This window comes from Moschus berezovskii, chromosome 24, assembly GCF_049115385.1.
Source record: "Moschus berezovskii isolate FMDL1 chromosome 24, NW_MosBer_1.0, whole genome shotgun sequence".
In the NCBI taxonomy this organism is placed as follows: Eukaryota; Metazoa; Chordata; class Mammalia; order Artiodactyla; family Moschidae; genus Moschus; species Moschus berezovskii.
The window spans coordinates 44,792,146-44,817,608 of NC_142483.1; the positions used below are offsets into that span (position 1 = coordinate 44,792,146).

General features: G+C 48.5%; 1 protein-coding gene across 2 annotated transcripts; it reads left to right on the forward strand.

Annotated features, from left to right (window-relative positions):
- The first annotated feature begins 740 nt into the window (after window positions 1–740).
- Window positions 741–23,511, forward strand: TATDN2 (TatD DNase domain containing 2). 2 transcript variants are annotated; one of them, XR_008684245.2, is made up of 8 exons: window positions 741–1,566; window positions 1,700–2,131; window positions 9,167–9,661; window positions 15,353–16,222; window positions 18,086–18,213; window positions 19,368–19,551; window positions 19,753–19,848; window positions 19,969–20,104. XR_008684245.2 is itself a non-coding variant. In XM_055414466.2 (8 exons), exons 2-7 carry the CDS (start codon window positions 1,706–1,708, stop codon window positions 20,107–20,109), a joined length of 2,244 nt encoding a protein of 747 aa, XP_055270441.2. In that variant the 5' UTR covers window positions 747–1,566; window positions 1,700–1,705; the 3' UTR covers window positions 20,110–20,144; window positions 20,523–23,511. The 2 variants fall into 2 exon arrangements, 1 of the variants encoding a protein (XP_055270441.2); XM_055414466.2 differs by lacking the exon at window positions 19,753–19,848 and adding an exon at window positions 20,523–23,511 and having other exon boundaries at window positions 747–1,566; window positions 19,969–20,144.
- The last annotated feature ends 1,952 nt before the right edge of the window (window positions 23,512–25,463 follow it).

The following is a 25,463-nucleotide window of genomic DNA, read 5'->3' on the forward strand; positions in this document are numbered from 1 at the left end:
GGAGAAGGGGACGACAGAGAATGAGATGGCTGGATGGCATCACCGACTCGATGGACATGAGTTTGAGTGAACTCCGGGAGTTGGTGATAGACAGGGAGGGCTGGCGTGCTGTGATTCATGGGGTCGCAAAGAGTCGGACACGACTGAGCGACTGAACTGAACTGAACCTAATGGGTGAAAACATAATTTCATTTGTACTCATTAAGTGAGTGAAAATGGAGCCATTTTTTCATATGGCAACATGAAATTTAATCAATTTTGTGATTATTACGTTCATCAGTTCATTTCTTTTGCCCACTTATCTTATTGCCAAAGTTTTTACATAGTAAGGACATGAGCCCCTTGCCATGTGTTGCAAACATCTTTCCAAGTTTGTACCTTGTTTTTTAACTTTGATGTTTGTTTGCCAGAGGATAGTTTACATTTTTGTGTAGTCTTTTGTCCCCCCCGCCGTGGTTTCTAATTTCTAATTCCAAATCCGTCAGTTACTGGGTCTCTGAACCACAGTTTCCTGCTCTGTAAATGGAGTGATGACGCCAGTGTGGGTTTGATCAGCGCATCTGAATCTGAAGGAGTCCTGCTAAAGGGGAGAGCGCTGAGCAGCAGGGAACAGCCCCGGGAGCACGGATCAGTCGGTGCTCACTTCCTCCACTATCCGCAGGCCTGAGGAACTGCGACCCCGCCTCTGCTTCGAGCTCTACGAGCTAACGTGTGTGGCTCCGCCCGTCTAGCTTCCTACCAATGGACGAGCTTCGTAAGGCGAAGGGTTCTGCCTCCAGACTTACTGACCAACAGAGGAGCTCCGTCTTGCTCGGAGCTCCGCCCCTCGTTGATCTGAGCAATGGGCGCCCTCTCTTCAGAGCAGGAGCCGCCCTCGCCGCACGCCGGGCTGCGGGCCGCACGGCTCGTTCCGGTAGGCGGGTCCAGCAGAGGCTGGTGTGGTCCCGGCTCCGGCGGAGGCAGGGCCGGCCCCGCAGGATTGGGGCGGACGGCAAGCGGGCGGCCAGGGCAGGGCGTCCGGGCGGTGCAGGTTGCGGAACCGACGTCCGGGCCGCGAGAGCAGGGACGGGGTTCGGGGCAGACTCGGGGATATTCTGAGCAGGCGGACCCGGGCGCCGCCGGCTGAGCGGCGGCTCGCCCCCTTCCGGCCCGGGGCTGGTCGGCTGGGCCTCGGGGGCAGGGCGGGCTGCGTGCCGGTCTGGCCCTGCTCTGCGGCCCGCGCTCGGCGTTCCGGGCCTCCCGGCCGCGGGCCCGCCCAGGGGCTGCAGAACTGGCCTCCAGGTGTGGACCTAACAGCGCCCTGTAGCCGTTTGAAGCTCTGACATCTGCGAAGGGCTTTGTATTGCAAACTCGATCAGAGCGCGTCGTAGTTCCGGAAGCGCTTTGACATCCCCGAAGTCGCGCTGTGCAAACTGAAGCTCTTGGTAATCGCGGAAGCACGTTGTGGGTTCGGAAACCTAATCGAAGGAAACCTTTAGTAAATCCTGGGACCTTCTGGACTTCTCCAAAGCGCTTTAGCGTCTCTGAAACCTTGAGAACTGTGATGGGCAGTAGAAAAGGGGAAAGGTCAGTGAAGTCGTCCCCTAGCTGTGACCTAGTAGCCTGCCCTCCCCCAGGGGTTCCCGGGAAGGCGGGAGGCTGAAGAAGGGACAGCCAGCAGGGGTGGTGGTGGACTCCCGGCCGCCTGTTTACCTTGCAGGTGCCCATGGCGTCGGAGCGGCGCAAGGTCAAGCACCACTGGAGCAGCACTTCGGATCGGAGTTCCCGCAAGCGCAGCTGCCTCCGGGAGCCCAGTGATGTGGCCCCCTCCAGCCGCCCAGCTCACAGCTCTGTGTCGCGTTCAGGAGGGGCCAGCAGCCCCAAGCGCCTGAAAGCCCAGAAGGAGGACGATGTGTCCTGGGGCTCATCCCGCCACAAGAGTTCCACCTCCTCCTCGCATTCCCGCCGCAGAAGTTCCACCTCCTCCTCCTCCTCCCATTCCTCTGGCCCAGGTGTGGGTGGGGCCGCCTGCAAACGAGGCCTGATTCCGAGCTCACAGGGGTTCCGTTCGTCAGGGGGATCCCCTCTGCGCTCTGTCAGACCTTCTCTAGAAGAAATGGCTTCTCTCGAGGAGGAAGCCTGCAGCCTTAAGGTAAGTGGCCCCAACGCCTTGCAAACGGCAAAGCCTTTCCACTTGGATTGAGATGTTGGCGGTGGAGTTTTGGTGAAAGGATGCTAAGAAAAAGATGTCTGTTAAGATCTCTGGGGTCTTCCCAGTGGGCTGAGCGCAAACTGGATAGACACCAGGGGATGGCCTGAAGTTCCGTGGAGAGGTAGTTTGCAAACTTGCCAGCACTTGGAAACTACTTTAAAATTCTTGAGGTTCTGCACGGCTGTGGGCGCAGCTTCCTGGTAGTGAAGTATTTCTCACGTGCTTGTAACTGTCAGTCATGGTGGAGATTGATCAGTGCCAGATGGCTGGCCTGCTCCAGAGACATAGGTGTATGTAATTTAGTTGGTCATTTACGGAGTTGTGCCATGTACCTCGAGGCAGAGAACCAAGAAAAAGGATTTGGTTTTTGGTGTGGCTTTTCACCAAGGTTATGCTTTCTAGCACGTTAGGCTTTTGCATGGTGGGGCAGGGTTATTTTAGAGGTTCAACATTTAGTTCCCCAGTGGGAACACACAGGAGGGTTTCATAATGTTGGGGAGTAGGCTGAGGAGTGCTTCACGGAGGAGGTGCATTTCACCCACTTTTTTTTTTTTTTTAAGGATTAATTAAGTTTCCTCAGCACCTGCACTGTGTGTGTGAGAGAGAAAGTTGAACGTGAATTTGGAAATGTTCAGTCTATTCCAGTCGGGTTAGAGGGAGGAGACGAGTCCTAGTTTTTGTTGTCGGCTACTGTGTGAGCGTCAGCCACCTCTTTAATTAGGTTTTGATCAAATATTTATCGAGGTCCTAGCTTGTACTGGCAAGCCACTCCAGTACTCTTGCCTAGAAAATCCCATGGATGGAGGAGCCTGGTAGGCTGCAGTTCGTGGGGTCGCTAAGGGTCGGACACGACTGAGCGAGTTCACTTCCACTTTTCACTTTCACACATTGGAGAAGGAAATGGCAACCCACTCCAGTGTTCTTGCCGGGAGAATTCCAGGGACGGGGGAGCCTGGTGGGCTTCTGTCTATGGGGTCACACAGAGTCGGACACGACTGAAGTGACTTAGCAGCAGCAGCAGCAGCAGCTTGTGCCAGGCAGTGTTTCCAGTTGCTTGGGATATGCTTTCTAGGTTTTGGAGGTATGGGCCTTTAAAGGTGGGGAGTTCTGTACATGGAGGAGCAAAGAAAGACAAAGTCTTACTTGGGTAAGAGGGGCTGTCCCTAAATAAAGTTATCATGAAAAAACCCAGAACCAGCCAGAAGGAAAACAGTTTGTCCTAAAGCCTTTGCTGAGTGGTTTCTGATGTGGAACTGAGAAGTGAGGCTGTATTTAACTCTTGTGTCCTTGCTGGCAGGTGGTTATCCTTAGGAGAAGTGGTCCATGTGTTTTCAATGTGGCCCTCACGGTCAGAACCCTTGTATGGGCACATTGATTTTTTTTTTAAAAATTTAATGGTGAGTTGAAAGGCTTTGTCTTTGACATAAGTATAGGTAATATGAAGTATATGTAATGTGACACATGTAGATGAGGTAAACATGAGGCTAGTTTGATCTTGTCATTTATCCTTGCTGAAGTTTCAGTGGTTTGGGGTACAGGGTAAAACGATCAGTTGATTAAATTGAATCTCAATAACCAGGTCGTGAGGCGAGGAAGAATCTAGCCTAGTCTTTCAGGGGTGCTGCGTGCTGGGCTCCAGTTCTCTGGGGCTGAAACTGGAGAGTTGAGGGTGTGGCCCCTGTTGGGGCGTGGTCTCATGTAATGGCAGACACGTCTCTCCTCCAGGCCTCAAGGGCCTGCTTTACCACTGGCACGGTTTACCTTGGAGAGATGAGCAGTCTGGTCCTGTCTCAGAAGTCTTGGGGTTCTTCCCTTGGCTTGCTGTCAGTCATAAGCACTTAAGTGAGGATTGTGTGTCAAGCACTCTGTTGAACGGTGGCCCCACGAGGTGGCTTCTCAGGAGCATGGTGTCTGGAGGGAGGCCTGAAGAAGTCACGAGACTGCCTCAGGATATGGTTTGGTGGAATGGAGGCTGAGGAGCTAGGTAGGGGGCAGCTTGCAGTGGGGTGTTACGAGCCAAGGGAATTTGGATTGATTCTAAGCCATTAGGGAGCTCTGTATAGAGGGAAGGCAGATTTGCGCTTTTGGAAGATCATTCATGTCAGTACACTACGAGACTTGAGAGGATCAATTCCAACTATCCTTCTCTAGCACTGCTAAGTGCTCTCCCTAGAGAGGGTTTGTTAGTTTGAAAACAAGGTGCAGTACTTTACTCATTTTGATGAATTTGAAAATGTCTCTTTGACCTTCCCCTCTCTCTGCCCCTCTTCCGCCACTTTTTTCTGCAGTCATTTGCAGACTTGTTTATCTAACAAGTCAAAGCCCCCTCACCACTCACCTGCCTTCTTCCCACCCATCCACCTGCCCTTCTGCATTTGCTTCGTGGACTTGGAGAGGTCCATGATGAGCTTTGTGTGTCCCCCTCAGCACAGAAGTCTCTGCCAGGTCATGGAATATTCCGAGGGCAAGATGTTTATCTTGGTTAATTCTGGCTGCTGTAACAAAATGCCACAGACTGAGTACCTTATAAACCACAGAAATTTCTCATAATTCTAGAGACTGGAAGTCTGAGATGAGGGTGCCAACTTGGTGAGGACCTGGGCTTCCCTGGTGGCTTAGAGGTTAAAGCGTATGCCTGCCATGTGGGAGACCTGGGTTCGATCCCTGGGTCAGGAAGATCCCCTGGAGAAGGAAATGGCAACCCACTCCAGTTTTCTTGCCTGGAGAATCCCATGGACGGAGGAGCCTGGTGGGCTATAGTCCATGGGGTCGCAAAGAGTTGGACACGACTGAGCCACTTCACTTCACTCTTCTGGGTCACAGACTTCTCTTTATGTCTTTACATGACAGAAGGGGACAAGGAAGCTGTCTTGGGGCCCCTTCACTAGGATACTAATCCTGTCAATAAGAATTAGTCACTTTCATGACCTAATCACTTCCCAAAGAACACACAGAATAACACCACCATGGGATCAGATTTCAACATTTGAATTTTGTGGGGTACACATTTAGACCTAGCTATGGTCTGGCATTTTGGAATCATTAGAGATTCCTGCTCGCCAGCATCTCCTTTGTTTGTGCCTTATTACCTCCAGGATAATTGTTGGCAAGGTTTTCTCAGATTTTTTTTTTTTTTGGTCTGTGCTTGGTTTGTTGTGGCAGATGGGCTTAGTTGCCCCGTGGCATGTGGGATCTTAGTTCCAAGACTAGGAATCTAACCCATGTCCCATGCATTGGCAGGCAGATTCTTAACCACTAAACCCCCAGGGAAATCCTTCAGATTCTAATGGTAGTTGATGATTTTCGTTTACTTTATAGAGAAGGTTAAATGTCTCTATTATGAGCACCTTCATCTACCTTATGTTTAGTCTTTAGAATGACATATCCGAATTTTTTAAAATTTTTAGTTGAAGGATAATTGCTTTACAGACTTTGGTTGTTTTCTGTCAAATATCAACATGAATCAGCCATAGGTATACATATGTCCCCTTCCTCTTGAACTTCCCTTCCATCTCCCTCTCCAACTCCTCTAGGTTGATCAGAGCCCATTTGAGTCCCCTGAGTCATACAGCAGATTCCCACTAGCTGTCTGTTCTTCATATGGTAACGTGAGTCTCCGTGTTACTCTCTCCATATGTCTCACCCTCTGGCTCCCTGCCGCCCCGCCCTGTGTGCAGAATTCTGTTCTGTCTGTTTCCCCATTGCTTCCCTGCGGATACATTTATCGGTACTGTCTTTCTAGATTCACTATATATGATATATATACATTAGTATATGATGGTTAACTTTCTCTTTCTGGCTTACTTCACTGTGTATAATAGGTTCTAGGTTCATCCACTTCATTAGAACTGACTCAAGTGCATTCCTTTGTATGGCTGAGTCATATTCCTTGGTATGTATGTACCACAGCTTCTTTATCCATTCATCTGTTGATGGACATCTAGGTTGCTTCCATATTCTCTCTATTGTAAATAGTGCTGCAGTGAACCTTGGGGTACATGTGTCTCTTTCAATTTTGGTTTCCTCAGGGTATATGCCTAGGAGTGGGATTGCTGGGTCATATAGTGGTTTTATTCCTAATTTTTTAAGGAATCTCCATACCGTCTTCCATACTGGATGTATCAACTTACATTCCCACCAACAGTGCGACAGCATTCCCTCTTCTCTACACCCTTTTCAGCATTTATTGTTTGTAGACTTTTTGTGATGGCCATTCTGACCGGTGTGAGGTGATATCTCATTGTAGTTTTGATTTGCATTTCTCTAATAATGAGCGATGTTGAGCATCTTTTCATGTGTTTGTTAGCCACGAGTATGTCTTCTTTGGAGAAATGTCTGTTTAGGTCTTTTTCCCACTTTTTGATTGGGTTGTTTGTTTTTCTGGTATTGAGTTGTGTGAGCTGCTTGTATATTTTGGAAATTAATCCTTTGTCAGTTTCATTTGCTATTATTTTCTCCCATTCTGAGGTGGTTTTTTCACTTTGTTTATAGTTTCCTTGCTGTGCAAAAACTTTTAAGGTTAATTAGGTCCCACTTGTTTGTTTTTATTTCCATTACTCTAGGGGGTGGGTCATTAGAGGATATTGCTTTGATTTACGTCATCATTTGATTTATGTTCTGCCTATGTTTTCCTCTAAGAGTTTTATAGGTTCTGGTCTTACATTTATGTCTTTAATCCATTTTGAGTTTATCTTTGTGTATGGTGTAGGAAATGCTCTAATTTTATTCTTTTGCATGTAGCTATCCAGTTTTCCCAGCACCATTTATTGAAGAGGCTGTCTTTGCCCCACTGTTCTTGCCTCCTTTGTCAAAAATAAGTTACCCATAGGTGCATGGGTTTATTTCTGGTCTTTCTATCTTGTTCCATTAGTCTCTATTTCTTTTTTTGTGCCAGTACCACATTCTCCCGATGACTCTAGCTTTGTAGTATAATCTGAAGTCAGGAAGGTTGATTCCTCCAGCTCCATTCTTCTTTCTCAAGACTGCTTTGGCTATTCGGGGTATTATGTGTTTCCATATGAATTGTGAAGTTTTTTGTTCTAGTTCTTTGAAAAATATCATTGGTAGTTTGACAGGGATTGCATTAAATCTGTTGCTTGCATTTGGTAGTATAATCATTTTCACAATATTGTTTCTTCCAACCTGGGAACGTGAAATCTCTCTCCATCTGTTGATGACATGTCCAAATTTTTAATTCAGTTTGGGGAGGGAAGAGTGGAAGGAAAAGTCTGAACTTTATGATGTGCTGGAGAAGGAGGTTTAGTCGGTAAGTCAGGTCCAACTCTTTGCAACCCCATGGACTGTAGCCCGCCAGGTTCCTCTGTCCATGGGATTTCCCAGGCAAGAATACTGGAGTGGGTTGCCATTTCCTTTTCTAGAGAGTCTTTCTGACCCAGGGATTGAACCCGTGTCTCTTACGTCTCCTGCATTGACAGGTGGGTTCTTTACCAAATGCCGCCTGGGAAGTTAGAGCTTGTCAAATGTAAATCTCGATATTGGACCTCTGTTCAGTTCAGTTGGTCAGTTGTATCTGAGTCTTTGTGACCCCATGGACTGGAGCATGTCAGGCCTTCCTGTCCCTCACTGGAGCTTGCTCAAAGTTATGTCCATCGAGTCGGTGATGCCATCCAACCATCTCATCCTCTGTCGTCCCCTTCTCCTCCTGTCTTCAGTCTTTCCCAGCATCAGGGTCTTTTCCAGTGAGTCACTTCACATCAGGTGCATTCACATAATTCTTAGTCTTGTGAGGTGGGTAGTGTTAGCTGTTTTATTTTTTTGAGAACTGAAGCCATAGTTATGCTAAACCGTTAAGATTTTAAGCTTGCTTGTTGGTTTTTAATTGAAGTATAGTTGATGGCAATGTTATCTTTCAGTCTTAACAAATGCTTAGATATCAGTGAACAAATATTTGAGCACCTGCTATGTATGTAGACCCTGGGACAATGAGACTCAGAAAGGTTAAGTGACTGGACCAAGGCCACACAGCCTGTACAGGTCAGAGCTGCAGTATAATCCCAGGTCAGTCTGACTTCACAGCCAGTGTTCTTGAGGCTGCTGCCCTCCTGGGAGCACCTGCTCATCCTGGCCCATCATGAGATGGGAGGAGCAGGGACATGAAGAGGGCAGCGTCCTTGCTGTGAGGGGCCCTTTAGAGGGTCACGCAGCCCAGACCCGAGAAAGCATTGCGCATCTTGGCTCTTGAGTGATGAGACCTTCCCGGGGGATCCTGTCTCCTGCTTCACTCAGTGGAGGTCCAGTGCTTGGGTGAGGCTGTGCTGGGGCTGGTGGTGCAGAGAATGAGACAGTTCAGCACAGTGCGATGCGTGGAGTGTGGTAACAGGGATATTTGGAGTACGAGGGGTCCGAGGAGTGAGTGACTAAGCGTTGGGAAAGTCCTCACAGAAGAGGTGTCATTTGAGTTCTCTCGATGGACAAGGACATTTCAGGAAACAAGAACAGTGTGTGTCCAAAAAGGATTATGAAATGCTGTTCTGATGGCTTGGTGCACTGCTTATTCCAGGGCCCTTCTTCCCCCCTTCTCCAGTGCTTCCCTCATTCCCAGGACACCTGGGTGAGTGGAGAAAGGCAGGAGATGATGCTGGAAGGAAGTCTGGGGGCCAGCCGGGGAGGGGAGCTTCCGGGGTCACACTCAGGCGTCGGGCAGACACAGAGCCATTGAAGCATTGTAGGGGCAGTGTCATGTTGCCAGATTGTAGAGCTCCTTGTGGCAGCTGTAGAGAAAGGATGGGCGGAGGCATTCCTCTGTGGTACCCATCTCTGCCCATTCTTCGTGACTGCTGCTCAGAGATAGCCCCCTCACCTCTTTTAGCTGGCTCTTCTAGCCCAGTTTCTACTGAAATGGTTAACAGCGGCTGAATGTGCTGAGGGCTGGCATGACGTCTCTACTAATGTCTCATTTGCTAAGTGCTTCGTATATGAAATCACCTTTCATAATTTCTCATTTTCTTCCTCCAGGTTGATTCCAAAGATAGCCCTCGTAGCTCCGTGGATTCTGAATTGGCAGTGGAAGCGGAGGGTCAAAATGGTACAACGGAGGAACCACACAAGGTCCAGAAAAGGCAGAGGGATAGACTTCGAGACCAGGGCTCTGCCATGATCTACCTAAAGGCCATCCAGGGCATCCTGGGAAAGTCCATGCCAAAGAGGAAGGCAGAGGCGGCCCCAAGGGCAAAACCCCACGTGGCAGAGCGCCCCCGCCGCGGAGACGGACCGGCCGGGAGTGTCAGCGTGGCTGCTCCTCAGAAGGAGAAAGAGTCCACCCCAGAGGTCAGAGCGGAGGAGGGGGACGCTGTGCTGGAGAAGAGCAGCTTCTGTGATATGAGGGTGGTGATAGACCCTCAGGAGAGACCCAGCGAGGAGCCCCTGGGTGGCCGAAGGATGGTCACCAAAGAGTGCTCTCCACCCCTGGAGTTTTTGGACGACTCTGACTCGCATTTGAATGGCCAGAAGGTGAGTCAAGCTCAGGTCAAGCAGGGAGTTTTGAGTTTTGTTACATGTCCTTGGTCTTTTTAGTTTGATCATAAATATTACTTATTCAACACAGTCCTTGACTTACCCAGGGCTTCAGGAAACAAAGTGATAGTTCGCTTGTATCATGCCTTTCAGGTTTATTAAGAAACCTCAGTTCAGTGCTAGCTTTGTTTTAGAATTTATATGTTAAGATACAGATTTTCCTGTGTAACAAAGGCCAAAATAACATTGACTTAAGAAGTTTGCCTTACAGAGGATGGGTCCACGGGGTGAGGGACCCGGGTGCCTTCTGCTTGACTCTCTGCTGCCCCTCAGTGGTTTCCATCTTCTGGTTTGAGCTGCTGTGACCAGGTTCCACACTTTACATTGACATTGCAGCCAGGAGGAAGGGGAGAAGAGCAAAGTACATTCTCTCCCTTTTAAGAGTTTGGCTCAGAAGTAGTCCCCATTGTATCTGCTCATGTCTGTTGAGAAGAATCTGGCCAACACTTGCAAGAGAGTGGTTTTCCAGACTGACTTCCATCTGGGAAACGCTACATTCAGGTAAACTTCTGTTGCTATAGAGGAAGCAGAGTGACACGGAATAACACTGAAGGTTTTTAACACTGCTTCTGATTCGGAGGGAAAAAACATTCCTCTGTGGTTCCCATCTCTGCCCATCCTTCATGACTGCTACTCGGAGGTAGTCCCTTTCATCTCTTCTAGTCCGTGTTTCTAAGTAATTTCACATTGTTTATTTTTTTAAAATTTGAACATCTGTGGACTTTCTGCACAGGAAATGAGAATTTAGTTCTCTACACTTCGAGGGTACCCACATGTGTAAATGTATCCTCTCTGCCTTCCTGTAGCTCCCTGGTTCATGATACAATTTTTAGTCAAATCTATTTACAATTATTATGACCGCATTCATAGCTGACTTCGTATACTCTGATTACATTTCCGATCTTATAAAAGTTGATCTGCTTTGAAGTTCATCTTATTTTGTTTCTTTCCTGTAGTCTTCTCTGTTCTTATGACTGTTTCATCTCCAAACTGCTAGTACTGTTGCAGGAAGGGGGACCCCTTCCAGGGCCAGAAACTGGGCTCTTGTCTAACACTCGGAAATGAATTGTCTGAGGAGACACGTGTGCTGACAAAGCAAGAGATTTTATTGGGAAAGGGCACCCGGGTGGAGAGCAGTAGGGTAAGGGAACCCAGGAGAACAGCTCTGCCACTGGCTCGCAGTCTCGGGTTTTATGGTGATGGGATCAGTTTCCGGGTTGTCTTTAGCCAGTCATTCTGACTCCGAGCCCTTCCTGGTGGTGCACGCCTTGTTCAGCCAAGATGGGTGCCAGAGAGGAGGATTCTGGGAGGTGGTGGTTGGACATGTGGTGTCTCCTTTTGACCTTTCCCGAACTCTTCTGGTTGTTGGTGGCTTATTAGTTCCCGTGTTCCTTACCAGGACCTCCTGTAGTAACAGAGCTCGTGCAAATGGTTACTGTGGTGGCTGGCCAGGGGGGGCGGTTTCAGTCAGTGTGCTTCCCCTAACAGTGCTGTAAAATTCTTCTCAGTATTGTCACATAAGTAGCCTGCTCCCCACCTTTCTTTTTTTTTGAGGTGTATTCCTTTTGATTCCTTACGATTGCTTTTTTCCTGTCTCCTGTCATCTCTGCTTTCTTTCTGCATAATTAAGGAGAGTGCATGTGATGATAACACATGCTTTTAAAATTCTGGGCTTACTTAAATTATAAACCACTGGCTCAGTTTTTTGAGTTGTCCTTTTTTAGACATCCTGTTTCATTTTGAGGTAATAATACCTTCTCTTGTTTCTCTGAGAATTTGAATTAAAAGTTTGTTTCAAAGTTTTCTTTCCGCACTACTTTTTCAGAGTTTTCTTCTGTTTTTTTGTTTTTTTCCCCCTAAATATTTTGGTGTCATCTTTTGTGGTAGGCTTTTCCTCAGATGTTTCGGGTATCTGTTCTTATTTTAACAGTGAAGCATTAAAAGCCAGTAGCAAGTCTTGGTGCCCAGGTGGGCTTATCAACTGCTGCCTTTAACATCAGGTGGTCACCTGTAGTTTTATCATCGGAGGCTGCGGGGGGCGGGGGGGGCGCTGGGACAAATCCTCCAGTGTTCTGCTCAGGAGCACAGGTCCAGCTGCTAGTGTTTTAGGAGTCAGGTTGAGGGAGGCGCCTGGGTTCATCAGCATCTAACATGTGATGTCCCTCAGCTGTGTGTCTGTTGTCCCTGATTCTTCCACAGGCTCCTTGGCTTAACTTTTCCAAGCGCGAACCTTATGTTTTGCTGGGCGGGGAAGGGGCAGACCCATCTGTACAGGATGGGAGCAAGGATCTGGGGCTCTAACTTCACAAATCCTCTTACTTTCATCTCCAGCCTCACCTGCATTTTGAGAGCTCTGATACCTCCAATTCCTGAGTCTTCCGGGGTCCTGTAGTATGATTCAGCATGTTTCGGGGTTTTTCTCACTGCAGGCCTAGGTTTTGGCCATCTGTGATCTGCTTATCCAGTGACTGTTCCTCTATCTGCTTTCTAGTATCTGGTTATTTTTTTAGTTTGCTTTGCTCTTTTTTCTGTATGCTTTCTCTTCATAGGTTTATGCTTTTTCAAGTCCATTTCCTATAACTTTAATAAGAGTTTTCTGGCAGGAAGGACAAACGCACACGTGCTGTATTTAATTGGAAACCCCAAGAGCAGTAGGTTTTGTAAACTACTTTTCCCGCCAACCCAGTGTGTAATGCCTGGGTCTCCTGTCTAATGCAGGTCATTGTTTCGCTGCCTGGAGTTCCCTGGTATGGGTGAACTTTCCAAACTTCTGAACCCAAACTCCCGTTTATCAGACTGGACACTTAGATTGCCTGTTGAGTGTATATTTGGGTAGGGCAGCAGATGAGTGTTGAGATCAGACATACGAGTTCATATCTTGGCTCTGCCGGCTATACTGTAATCTTGAGAAAGTCACTTCTTTGAGCCCCCGTTTCTTCCTCTATATAAAAAGGCATGATTCTTTAAGTGTTATCACAGACTAATACGGGGATCAGCAGACTCTGTCTGTGAAGGACCAGATTGTAAATATTTTAGGTTTTTTGAGCTTTTAAGGCCTCCATTGCAACTATTCAGCTCTTCTCTAATAGCATCAAAACAGCCATAGACAATATTTAAGTGAATGAGCCTGGCTATATTCCAATAAAACTTTACTTAAACCAACAGGCAGTGCATTGGATTTGGCTTGTGGGTTGAAGTTTGTTGAATCCTAAATTAATACATGAAAATACTTTGCTCAGTGCCTCGTGTATAGTAGACTCTTCATAAATGCAACTTTAAATTTCACCATATGCACTTGAACCTTAGGCCGTCTTGAGTATAGGTAATTGTTGATTTTCCCAAAAAGGAAATCCAAAACCTTTTCCTGGCCAACTTGACTATAAAGTCTTTCAAAGTGTGTTTATCATACATGTTTCTAGGTACATGTGCATTTTTTGAAGTCATTTCCCCCCACTCTGCCATTTCCCACCCCCTCATATTTGTTTTATTGAACCTTTTCACATGTTTCTCTGACATAGTGTTTGTTGTCACTGGAGTTACTTTTGAGTCGTGTAATATGATTTCCTGAACTTCCCTGATGAGATGAATGAGAATCTGACTCGAGGTCTGAGATGGACCTGCAGAATTAGTTTTTTTTTTTTTTTAACCAGTATCCTCAGATGATAGTTTGTGAAGCAGCTAGAAGACATCTCTACCCTTCCATCTGAGTTGGAATTTTAATTGCTGTTATTTCCATTTAAAGTTTTTATTATGATATTCAAAATACTTATGAAAATTACCCACCTACCCATTACTTATCATCAATAAGTGTTAACTCACTGCCAATCTTGTCTTGTTTGAGCTCTGTATCCCTTTTCTCTCCACAAATTATTTGAAAGAAAACTGGACCTACCATATCATTTCACCCATAAATATTTTAGTGTTTATCTAATTAGGACCTTTAGGGAAAAAGAAGCATAAGTACAGTTCTGATCTCTCCCTCTGCCCTGTCCCCCCGGTCCTTAATAGGGTCAACTATCCAGTCATTCTGGAGAAGGGAATGGCAGCCCACTCCATTATTCTTGCCTGGAGAACCCCATGGACACAGGAGCCTGATGGGCTACAGTCCATGGGCTCACAAAGAGTCGGACACGACTGAGCGACTGAGCACACGTATCCAGTCAGTGATTCAGTTCAGTTCATAAATTTCCCTGTTTCATGATTGTTTCAGTTTGTCTGAAGCAGGATGTAAGAGTCATATGTGTCATTTTCTCAAGTGTTAAATCTCCCAGTCTCTGTAGATCCCTCCTCCCCTTTCCCCATGTTCTTTGTTGTTACATATATCAAACAAAAAAAGGTGCCATTTGACTTGTAGAGTTTCCTGTAGCTGAGATCTCACTGATACGATGTAGCACTTTTTGGTTTCTATTATTCTGTCCCTGGAAATTCTCTCCCACATTGCAAGTAGCTGTTCCCTTTGCATTCAGTTTGTTCAGTTAAATTTCCAGTGTAATTTCATGTATAACCACTTACCTTATTGCTTTTTAAAAAGTTATCTTTATAGAAAACTAAAAACTATCTTTAAAACCTTTGTTTAAAATGATGTCTAGCACAGAATTGTGAGGTCATACCCCCAGGAATAATTATTAAATCTGTTAACCTTTTTTGCTTCCCATCTCCCCTCTTCAAAAAAAAAAAAAGAGTTTAGGGAAACTCTTTAAATTCTCAAATTAGCTTGACTGAGTTTTGTTTAGGGTCATTTATCTTCTTCAAATAAAAGACTCTATCTGTACTACAAGAGACTTTGTGAGGACTTGAATATGAAGTGAACCCTCAGAAAAGGGAAGTATTATTTTGAGGAGAAACCCTCACCTTCCATTTGGACATTTTTTATAATTTTAATCAAATTAACTTTTGTTGTTGGGGGAAAAGGAAATAGTAAAATCTATTTTGAAGAGCTAGATTGCAAAGATGTTAATTATCTGTTAGTGTATGTGAGAGGTATTTTATTGACGTGCTCACATGTGAACATGTCCAGCAGCTGGTGCTCGGCACCTACCTGTGACCTCTCTAGCATGTGGGTGCTCAGAAGTCATACGGTAGTCAACCTCCCCCAGAGGAGCAAGACTGGTTTGACCTAGTCCTGGAAGCTGCAGTCCCTTCTGGCTCTGTTGGCCCAGGGTCAAGGGGAGGGGTCACAGACCCCACCTTTCAATGGAGAGTAAAGTCAAAGAATTTGCAGGCACACCTTCAAACCACTCCAACTGCATGGTGGTATATTTTGAATGTCCAACAGACCTGCTGTTAGTGATGAGATGCTGAGCGGTGCTTTTCTCTAAAAACCGCACCCCCCCCATACCCTGTATGTCCTAGAGAGTAGTTTTTTTCCAAGAGGGGTTCTTCACAGAGGGAATGTAGGCACAGCCTCCCTTCCAGGGAGGGCACATGACACCATGATCCCAAGTTTATTCCATGGTAACCTGGCTCACTTTCTGGGAAGTAATCAGGAAGCCAGATGACAAAGTGGGCTGAGGAGTCAATGCCGTGCCATCACCGCGGCCAGGGCTTCTGTTTGGCAGGTGACCGAGTACGGGAGGCTGTCCTCACACAGGACAAAGGCAAACCTTCTGTCTCTTTTCTTCTCTGCAGCCTAAGGACCGGGAGGTGGTGATGGAGCGCACCTCTTCAGGAAGTGACTGGTCCGACGTGGAGGAGATTTCCACGGCCAGGTTCTCTCAGGAGGAGCCCGTCTCCCTAAAACCCTCTGCAGTTCCAGAGGCTTCTGCCTTCCCCACAGACTACGTCATGTACCCGGCTCACTTGTACAGCAGTCCCTGGTGTGACTACGCCAGCTACTGGGCCAGCGGTCCCAAGACGCCCGGGTACCCGTCCATGGGCAGTGGCGGCAGCGACACGACGCAGGCAGGCAGGAGCGGCCGGGGCTCTTCCCCCGCCTCGACGGTGAGCCCCCCGCTCACCTCCAGGGAGCCTGAGGCTGCCGAGGAAGGCAGATCCCGGAAGTCTCGTTCATCTCGTTTCTCCAGAAGTTCGGAAGAAGGACACATGAAGGAGAAAAGAACATTCCAGGAGGACGTGCTGCCCCGTCCGGGTGAGGAACCTGCCTCTAGCTCCCTGCCCAGGAGCCGTCGGGAGCCCAGGCTGGAGGGTTTCATCGACACCCACTGTCACCTGGACATGCTCTATTCCAAGCTATCATTCAAAGGGACCTTCACCAAGTTCAGGAAGATTTACAGCAGCTCCTTCCCTAAGGAGTTTCAGGGCTGCATCTCTGACTTCTGCGATCCTCGCACCCTGACGGATGGCCTCTGGGAGGACCTGTTGCAGGAGGATCTGGTGTGGGGTGCCTTTGGCTGTCACCCGCATTTTGCACGTTACTACAGTGAGAGTCAAGAAAGAAATCTTCTGCAGGCCTTGAGGCACCCCAAGGCCGTGGCGTTTGGGGAGATGGGCTTGGATTACTCTCACAAGTGCACCACGCCTGTCCCGGAGCAGCACAAGGTAACGTCAGTTTGCTCGCAGTGTTACTTCCTCCTGCAGCTGTTACATAAGGGTTTCTCCACTTTGGGAACTAAAGAATCAGAATCTCCAAACACGTGATTGCTCTTATCCAGACCCCCTCTCCCCAACCCCAGATGTCATTGGTCAAAGGCTTCGCAAGCTGTTTCTTTCCTTTCAGTTGTATTATGAAAGAAGAGGCGGGTAGGGGCTGAATGACCTTTACAGCTAATGATACAAATGTCAAAGCTTCCACTCCTCTTGGGAAGCAACACATTTTGTTTGTTTAACTAAACAATATGTTTTTCTTCTGATTTTAAAGTTAGTGTGCCCATTGCAGAATATTTGCAGAACACACAAATGAGCAAAGATAATCATTTCCCAAAATCCAGGAGAGACAGCGACCATGACTTTTCCCTCGCAGTGAGCTGCATTTCCTCTTGTTCTTTTTCAGCTGACTCCTGGGGAGGACATGTGCTCCATTGCAGCCACTGTTCCTGCACCCTAACAATTCTTTCTTCTTAATAGTTTTTGAAATTCAGATGTGTTTTGGAATTCATATTTTTATTGTCGCTATCCCTTGGAGAGTTGCAGGGGACAGTTGGTGGCATGTCTTATGAGCACCTGTCAAAGAATCAGGGAAATGAGTGCTGTATGCACATGCCTTTTAAAAAAGGATTTAGGAGATTTATAGAGGAAAGTAGTAGTTTGAATGTTTTTTCCACCGTGAAAATGTTCCCACTTCATTAAATATTCTTTGAAAAATAGGCTTTTTTAACAAACATGTAATGTTTCACCCTGTCTATAATAGTTTGATTATGTAAATAGTAGCTTTTTAGAAGCAAGTGTTGAAGTTAGAATCTCTTGCAGCCTTCTGCCTCTGGAGGAGTTCAAGGAGGGCAGATATGTTAGAGAAGGCTCCAGTGGGCTGTTGGTAGTGGGATTAGCTCTTCGTTAAAGTCCTTGAAAGCATTCCATGTTGTTGGTTTCCTGGCTCACTTTCCTTTAGTTGAAAACACAGGTTAAACCTGAGTTATGTCAGAATCGGTATTGGCTCATTGCCACTATCTTGAGACGAGGTAGTACAAGTGTTGGACTTGAAAATGTCATTCTCAAGTGAATCACCTGACTCAAAAACATCTTCTAATTTGATGTGAAAAATTCAAACATGAATTATATTCTATGATTGAAAAAAACTACTCATAGAAATATTAAGAGCATTTTGTGTGTGTGTGTTTTCAATGTAACGCATCTGTAGGTATTCACCTAGCAGGAGATCTGATTTTGGTTAAGAAAGCAAGTTGCGGGAAATAACTTTAGTATTTATTCTTTCCACAAATAGTTGAGCACCTCTGAGAGTCAGGCATCGTGCAGATGTATCCATGGAACTTTTTGCGTAGGAAAAGGTGTGCAAGGTGATGGATTCCCTCTTGGGAGTGGGAGTAGGGGCGGAGACAGTGGAGAGGTCACTTATCTTGGAGTGATGCTCCTGAGCCCTGTCCCGCCCCTGGAGCCCCAAATAAGCATTGCCTAGTGGTTGCTCCATGCAGAGCCTGGGTTCAGGATTGAATCGGGGTGCTCCAGCTAATCAACTGCAAGTTATTTGACCTCATTCGAAGCCTCCGTTTCTTTACCTGATGGACTGAGCACCCTATCATAGGGTGTTTTTGAGGATTACAGGTTATAATACACCTAAATAATAATACTACCTAGTAAGCAGTCAGGTGTTAGCTATTATTATGCATTTCAGAGTTTAAAAACAAAGGATGGGAGATGGTGGGGGTTGCCCACTGGACTGGCTGCTCTGGAGGTAACAGACATCCAGAATGGCCCTCACCCACAGGGTTTGTCGCTACCTTCTCCCAGGTGTTTGAGAGGCAGCTACAGCTGGCTGTGTCTCTAAGGAAGCCATTGGTGATCCACTGCCGAGAAGCTGATGAAGATCTGCTGAAAATCATGAAAAAATTTGTGCCTCCAGACTACAAGATTCACAGGTGAGAGCCTAGAACTTCAGCGGGCAAATGAAGTGACCACGTCCCTCTGTCTAGGATGTTACTGGGAAAAACAAATGCAGTGAGAAGAGCATTGATAATGGTAGGTCTTTTCATAGAATCTTTTCAAGAGATTATCATTTTGACCCATATGAAATTTCTGAAACTTGACCACTTTTTACATAAAAAATGACAGCTCCATATGGTTTGAGCTCATACCCTGAGTCACTGTGACCCATGAAGCAGGTTGTAACGGAGGCTTGGCTCTCAGAAACGAGAGCTGTTGGTCTGGGGAGAAGCTGCTGTGGGTCCAGTGACTGAACACACAGAGAACATTCCAGGGCACTGGAAGAGAAATTCTCTCTCCTGCTTGCAGTTTGAAAGCTCATCCCTTCCCACCCCCCCACCCCCCTTAAAGTCCAGGAGGTGTCTTCTCTAAATGTTATCTAGGGGTTCTTTAGCTGGGTAAACTCACCAACCTCCTGCCATGTGCCCGTTCTGGGCATGGGATTGGCTTAAGGGGGCCCTGGAGGAGCTGTGAGAGGCAGTCCGCTGGTGACTCCCCAGAGGGTGTGGGGCTGAAGTGGCCACAGGGAGCCTGAGCACGGGCCCTTAGCTGCCTCTGGCTACAAAGGGGCCAAGAGGTGATGCCAAGATGGATGAGATGGGTTAACTGAAGAAACACAGTCTAGATCCCAAGCCCGGTTGTGACAGGTGACTGAAGAGTGTGGGGCCGTCAGATCTCGAGACTGCTGCCTTCCAGGCACCCAGGCGCAAAGAGTGACGCCTCTGAGTGGAATGGCCACCAGAGATGAGACGAGGCACAGTCACTCGGCCCTTCTGGGCTGATGTGTATGATACTAAGAACATGGACAGGTATCAGGTTAAGAGAAGAAAAATTCACCTGTAGGCCCCTTCCGGTTTCTTCAGTTACGTGGATGTAAATTCTGCCCACAGTCGTCGCGATCCAGAGGGGCTGCAGCTGTCAGTTCTGCTTCTGACTGTGTCGATTATGAGTCCTTCCCTTGGATGCAGTCTTTGCATTTTTGGGAATTTGTCCACCAAAATTAACCCAGAAGAGGTGAAATGTCTAGAGGGAGTTGGGGCTTCGGCAGAGTGGGTGATGAGAGAATCCTGATGTGGGATTCTCCTTGCAGGCACTGCTTCACCGGCAGCTACCCGGTCATCGAGCCCCTGTTGGAGCACTTTCCCAACATGTCTGTGGGCTTCACAGCCGTCCTGACCTACTCCTCTGCCTGGGAGGCCCGGGAAGCTCTGAAACAGATCCCGCTGGAGAGGATCATCGTAGAGACGGATGCTCCCTATTTCCTGCCTCGACAGGTAGGGCTGTCTTCAAGCTGAGTTGAGGCGCTGAGGAGAGAGGGTGGGAGGCGGGCGGTCACCCATGCAAAGCTGGCAGGACCAGAGCCCCCATTACCTTTCCAGGTCCCGCCTTTGGCTGTGTAGATGTCTCCTCTCTGTTGCTTTGCAGAACCAAAGTCTAGGGGGCTGAGAAGCTGAAGGGTAACCACTCTCTTCCAGGCAGTGCAAAGCCCTACCCTGTAGAGGGTTGTCCAAGGAACGTGGGACCCTGCTCACCCAGAGCCCCCATGACTGGGACTCTCCCTGCACCTGCAGGTAAAGGGGTCTCTACACAGCTCCAAAGAGGCCCTGCTCGGGAAGGGCCGGGGAGGGACATGTGCCTGACAGCTATGCACAGAAAGCACAGCGATGTCCTGAATGCTTGGTGTCTTCCAGGTTCCCAAGAGCCTTTGCCAGTACGCCCACCCGGGCCTGGCCTTGCACACGGTTCGAGAGATCGCCAGGGTCAAAGATCTGCCGCTTGCCAGCACCTTGGCCACCCTGCGTGAGAACACCTGCCGCCTCTACAGTCTCTAAGCAGGGAGGGTGCCACCAGGAGTCTCCTCGAAAAGGTGGGAAAGATCATATTATGTATGTAGTTTTGCAAAACCAAGACAAAAAATGACTTGGTCTCTATAAATGTGGAGCAGGTAAACATGGGGTGAGCAATGAGCCTGGTCTGTCTTGAGTGAACTTGAGTTCGTGTGCTAACTCAGTTGTGTCCGACTCTTTTGCAATTCCATTGACTGGAGCCCTCCAGGCTCCTCTGTCTATGGGATTCTCCAGGCAAGAATACTAGAGTGGGTTGCCTTCTCCAGGGGATCTTCCCAATCCAGGGATTGAACCTGCATCTCCTGGGTTGGCAGGCAGATTCTTCACTGCTGAGCCACCAGGGATGCCCCTGAGGTTGAGTTTAACCTTCATCCTTTTCTCTTCCCCACACCCTGCAGGATGACCAGCGGCCTGACAGGAGAAAGGCCGTGTGAGCTCTGCCTGTGGGTCCCCGCTCGAGGATGTTGGCGAGCCAGCTGGGACGGAGGAAACCTGGATTGGGTGTTTTCCTGGGACCTCCTCGGAGGCCTCTGCTTCAGGCTGGTGTGGGTGGAGGAGGGTGGGGTGGGTGGGCGAGGGGCTCGGGCTGGCCTCCCGGCCGCGGTGCTCCAGGGCGACCCGGGCAGAAGAGGAGCGTGTGAGGGCGCAGCAGACTCGCCCACCCCAAGCCTGTCTCCACGGCTTATGGCGCAGGCAGTCTGTCTGAAGTCACACTGCTCCTCGTTTAGTGCGCCTGAGCCAGTGGTGTGGCTCTCCACTCTAAACACAACTCCCGAGTGGGGAATCGCTGGGGATGTTGGCCGGAGACCTGTCTTGGAGGCTGATGCTCCGGTGGCCGGTGAAGGAGCCCCTCGCTCCCCTGGATAACTTCAGTCTGGCCCGCGCTGTCGCCGGTGTCAGTTCCGCGTCAGCACTGGCTGAGGGACCTCCGCTGCGGTCTCACTGGCTCCACTGCTGTTGACACAGAGAGGGCCGAGGGGCGTTCATCGTCCAGGGCAAGTCCTGGCTGAGGAAAACCTGGATCGATTGGGGGACCTGAGGAGGAAGCCTATTTGAGGACAAGGACCCCAGGGAAGGTGTTCTTCCCCCTTACTGAGGCCCCCAGGGCTGCAGCTCAGTTGTGTTGAACTAACTGGTAAGGGTCCAGTCTTCCGCAGAAACTGTCTGCTAGCCTGCCCTCGGGGGTCTCAGCCCGCTGGCCTCCACTTTGCCCCCTTCTCCTGCAGCGTTGGACCAAAAATATTCCTTCTGTTCCATCTCTCGTAATGGCCCCTTGTGCGCCCCACCCGGGTCGCGAGGTAAACCAGTTTAATTCTCCAAAGCTCTGCTGGCGCCGCCCAGCCCTATGCAGAACAAGAGGCCTGATGTCCATGAATCTCCCATTTCCCGTCCTGGGGCTCTCCCTCACCTTGGCCTCCACTGTGTTCCTTCTCCATGGTGGAAGTCAGTCCCTCCTTGAACTCTGAGCAGCCAGGCCGTCTCAAATTCTGAGCTGTGCTCTATGCCCTGCTGGTGCCTTGTGAAGGTATGTTCCATACAGACCCTGGAAGGTTAAGACAGAGGTTAAGAGTGAGGATGCTCTGCACTTGGCACAAAATGATCCTTTTATCCCAGCTTCCTCAGTGAGACAGGCCACCCTGAGTCCTTCGTTTCTTAGGGACCAGTAGCTGAAATCGTAAGATCCGTCACTTGTGCTGGATCCCTCTGGGTGTTTGTGAAAGGTGCTTTGGAACTTCATGAGCTGCAAGGAAAAGGACTTGGCGTTTTGTGTGTGGTATTTCCTCCTTGCCCGGGTACCTAAGTTGCTGGCCTGGGAAGTGGGCCTTGATTCACTGTCGACCTTCCACGGATCAGCTGTGCCTCAGATCTGGGGCATCCAGAGCCTTGTTCTCCTGCTTGGAAGATGTGGAGGACTTAGTGGTTCAGAGTGCTTCATTGTTCCCCAAATGAACTGCCACTTAGCCGTCTCCTTCACAGCAAGGCCTAGAAATCATGACACCAGCGAGGGAAACCAGCTGGGCCCGCGTGCAGTGATTTAAGAGTGACAGCTCAGTGGATGTATGTGAGCCATCGCAGTCTCCCTGCCGAGGTGAAGCACCAGGTGCTATCTACTTTTATCTCCAGGATTAAGGATTCTCATTTCTGTTACACAGTGAAACGTGACCTGTGGCAGGCGGGGTGGGGGTGGTGAAAACCAGTTGGCACTGTTTTTCATTTAGCTTTTGGATGGCCAACTGGATTGTTTCTGCTGTGTTGCTGGAATGCCTCTGTATCTTTGCCCCCTCGTCCCCTTTGGCCATCTCTTTCTGAAAATAAAGTGATGGATCATCAGCCAGCTCCCATGGTCTCCATGTTTGTTTGTATTTCTCAGAGTGTTAGCAGTGGTTTGATTGTTTCCTAGCGTTGTATCCTAAGGATCCAGAGGTCTGGAGACCTTCTCGAATATGTCTGTGCTTCAGCAGAATTCAGCTGGAAGTAAGCAGCTTGGGTACCTTCTCCACATCTCTGCTGCTTCTGAGGATTTACTGTCGTTTTACTGCCCAGGAACACCCAGATACACTTCTGCTTCTTAGCCTTGAAAAACAGACACGTTCTTTGTTCCCAAGCAATGAAACAGGAGGGGGAAAAAATGGAATAAAGAGGGTGTTGTTGATGACTCCGTTGCACTGTGAGCTCTGGACTGTGAACTCTGGTGCCTCTGGGCAAACTTCACGCAGTGAAACAGAACTTCCTCCTGGCTTGAAGCTCTGTCTTAAGGTATCCTTGGACACAAGTGCTCAAGCCAATAGTAAGCCTGTCCAAAGGGAGGCTCTGTTCCAAGAACAGTTGATGAATTTGGAATCTGTTGATGCCTCATCTGGGACGCACAGTCATTGGTTTGTGTATTTCCAGCACATTCCTCACTGTGTCTCAGCTCCGTCCCAGCTGAGCGCACGGCAGCTGTGTCTGCCTGACACAGAGACAGTCTGTGCGGCTGGAAATCTACTCTTGGCCTTCCTGGTGTTTTACATCTTTCTCTGGGCATTAAGTTTGGGGCCAATAGTAATCATTTACTGCGAGCACTTTCATTTTTATGTCACTCATTTCTGTAAAATCCAGGCAAATGTCCACTGTATGGTGCTTGAACAAAGTGCCCAGAACGGCAGCAGAACTGTTGGCCAGTGGCCAGGCAGCCCTCTTGCTTGCTTTAAATGCTCGTTTGTCAACAGTGTTTGGAAGTGAATTCAGACCAAAGTGTGGTTGCTAAGCATGGGTCTCACTCTGTGTACACTGAGGGAATTTCTTACACCCCTGTAAGTGTGTAAGAAGTTAAATACACGTGCTGTCATTCTAATGTACAGGGCATATTATTTATAAAACAATTTTTTCATAAGGACATTTTTGTTGTTGTTTTTGTTTTTCCTGCGCAAATAACTTGCTCAGCCCGGGGCGTAAATATACCTGCTTCGGAGAGCCGGAAGTTAATGTTGTTGGGAAGTGACATGGGCAGGAGAAGGTCCGAGAAGGCTGATGTGGGATGCTTGAAATGCTCCATTTTCTCAAGTGTGTCCCCTGTTTTCCCTGCGATCAGTTTTTATTTCTTCCAGTTGTCAACCTGAAATTGTCCTTGGCCTACTCCAAGTTGATCCCATGTCTTATGAACGAAAATGAAAAATGGAAACAAAAGGCTGTAGCAGGGCAAGAGGGTGACATTGGTCGAGAATAGCGGAACGTGGGGGAGCCTAGGCCCAAGCCCACAGCTCAGGGTAAGTCGGAAACCTGTTCGCTACGTGACCTCGGGAAGTCACCTAATTCCTCTAAACTTCAGTCTTCTTAAGTGGGTTTGTTGTGGAAATTAACTGAAATTACATTAAATTCATGTGAGACATGTTTAGAACAGTGCCTGGTGCACAGCAGGATTGCAGTAAAAGGTGGCCCCTAGGACAGTTGAATGCCTACTGTGTGCAGATGTCCTCCAGGGAGATTCTGTGTTCAGTCTTGACAGTGACCAGGGAGGTGAGTTTTACACGGGAGGAGCCGGAGAAGTCCAGTGTCACGGGCTGGATCAGACAGCTGGTGTTCACATTTGGGTCTGAGTCTGAGGCCCATAGCGTCCCACCCCACCACGCTACCTGGGCCAGCTCAGTGAGCCCCGTCCAGAGTGGGTGCTTAACATCTGTTTCTGGAATGAATGACCTGGGCAAGTGGGAGAGCAACAGGTGACCAGCGTTCCTCAGAGCCTGGCACCCATCCTCTCCTGAAACCTGACTGGCTGCTGCTCCTCCAGGTTAGGAGGTGGTTTCTTGGGCTGTTTGATGATGGTTGGGCCTTAGCTCCTCCTCTGGATGTTGAGAAAAGGGCTCTGGGCATTGCTAGCAACAATCAGGTTAGCCCCCCTGCTAAGTTTTAGAGCTGGGATGTGCCTCAGCCCCAGGCCCACATGTGGGTCTCTGCATCAGAAAGTAAAGCTGGCTCACTGGAGGTGGACTTCGCTTCCTCCACCCAAATCATTCACCTGCTTTCCAATACCTTAGATTCCTCTAGTGGGGGTGTGTGCGTGCTGAGTTGTATCCAACTCTTTGCCACCCAATGGACTGAAGCCCGCCAGGCTCCTCTGTCTGTGGGATTTCCCAGGTAAGAATACTGGAGTGGGTTGTCATTTCCTTCTCCAGGGATCTTCCCAATCCAGGGACCGAACCTACATCTCCTGTGTCTCCTGCATTGGCACCTGCGAAGCCCCCCTAATGGGGATAATGCCTTTCAAACTGGGGTCATCCCTTAGAGACAGATGCTTTCAGAGGCAAGAGCTCAGTGAGCTAAGTCACTACACAGCCAAATAGGTGTGTGTGGTTTCCTGAGATGAAAGGGGTGTGTGTGTGTGGTCTGCCCAATGGACAGGCATGGAGTTGATGGCAGAGCTGCAGCTTAGAGAGTTGGGGGCAGGGAGGTAAGTGAAAGAGGAAACAGGACAGCCTTTTCATTCAATCTCACTTTCATTGAGGGTCCCCTGCATTTTCCAAAGTCATATGAGAATTGACACCCATTTTAAGTCAGGTGGGGCCACCTGGCTCTGCTGCCTGAACAGGAGGACCCTGTGGGCATTAAGCCATTATATATGCACCTGGGGTCTTGTTAAAAAGCAGATCCTGATCTTCTAGGGCAAGGATGGGGCCCAAGATTCTGCACTTCTAAGAGGTTGCCTGATCATGGTGACATTCCACGGGCCACGCATGGCACCTTGCTGAGGGATGGTGGTGGGGGTATCGGGGTGCCCATCAAGTATGATGAGTGGTTTGTGCTACAGGGCTGTCTTAAGTGCTTGGTGGCCAGAATTTCACTGGAGAAGATACTTGGCTCGC

Bases quoted from the DNA above. Each gene is read 5' to 3' on its own strand.
- TATDN2 (XM_055414466.2), top strand. From the start codon at position 1,706: ATGGCGTCGGAGCGGCGCAAGGTCAAGCACCACTGGAGCAGCACTTCG. The intron at 9,662-15,352 runs GTGAGTCAAGCT...TCTTCTCTGCAG, and splicing joins CGCATTTGAATGGCCAGAAG to CCTAAGGACCGGGAGGTGGT. The intron at 16,223-18,085 runs GTAACGTCAGTT...ACCTTCTCCCAG, and splicing joins CTGTCCCGGAGCAGCACAAG to GTGTTTGAGAGGCAGCTACA.